Source organism: Penaeus monodon, chromosome 19 (assembly GCF_015228065.2).
Source record: "Penaeus monodon isolate SGIC_2016 chromosome 19, NSTDA_Pmon_1, whole genome shotgun sequence".
NCBI classification, from domain to species: Eukaryota; Metazoa; Arthropoda; class Malacostraca; order Decapoda; family Penaeidae; genus Penaeus; species Penaeus monodon.
In genome coordinates, this window is record NC_051404.1 from 7435603 (window position 1) to 7435977 (window position 375).

Below are 375 nucleotides of genomic sequence, written 5' to 3' on the forward strand. Positions count from 1 at the left end.
AACCTCATAGAAATCAACCTCTTTCTATTGCTCTGGCTAACCAATGTCCCTGCAAAGAAAACCATCAAGAGGGATAGTGGGAGAGAAAGAAAGAGAGCGCGCGTGACATCCAGGACCCTAATCCAATCTTTGGGGGGTGTTGCACGTGTTCCCATTACAGGAGCTACAGCAAGAACCGTTGTTTGTAGGAGATGAGAATCGGTTCATCAGTCAGCTTCTTTTACATTTATGGCAATGATGAGGGTGGTTGTCAGTGGTGTGTTCTAGTACTGGTAGTCATCTGAGTCTGCATAATCTGGATAGTCATCATCCACATCCATGGAGTCGGCCGCAAGATTGGTGACAGTGGCTGAGAGGGGCGAGTGCTTGTTGAGG

General features: G+C 47.7%; 1 protein-coding gene across 1 annotated transcript in view; it reads right to left on the reverse strand.

Moving 5' to 3' along the window:
- Positions 1-375, reverse strand: part of LOC119585037 (serine/threonine-protein phosphatase 2A regulatory subunit B'' subunit beta-like) — a gene marked incomplete at its 5' end in the record, with an annotated part of 15978 nt that overhangs the window by 744 nt on the left and 14859 nt on the right. The window contains 1 exon segment of the mRNA XM_037933654.1: positions 1-375. Coding sequence (XP_037789582.1) covers positions 264-375 — 112 coding nt within the window.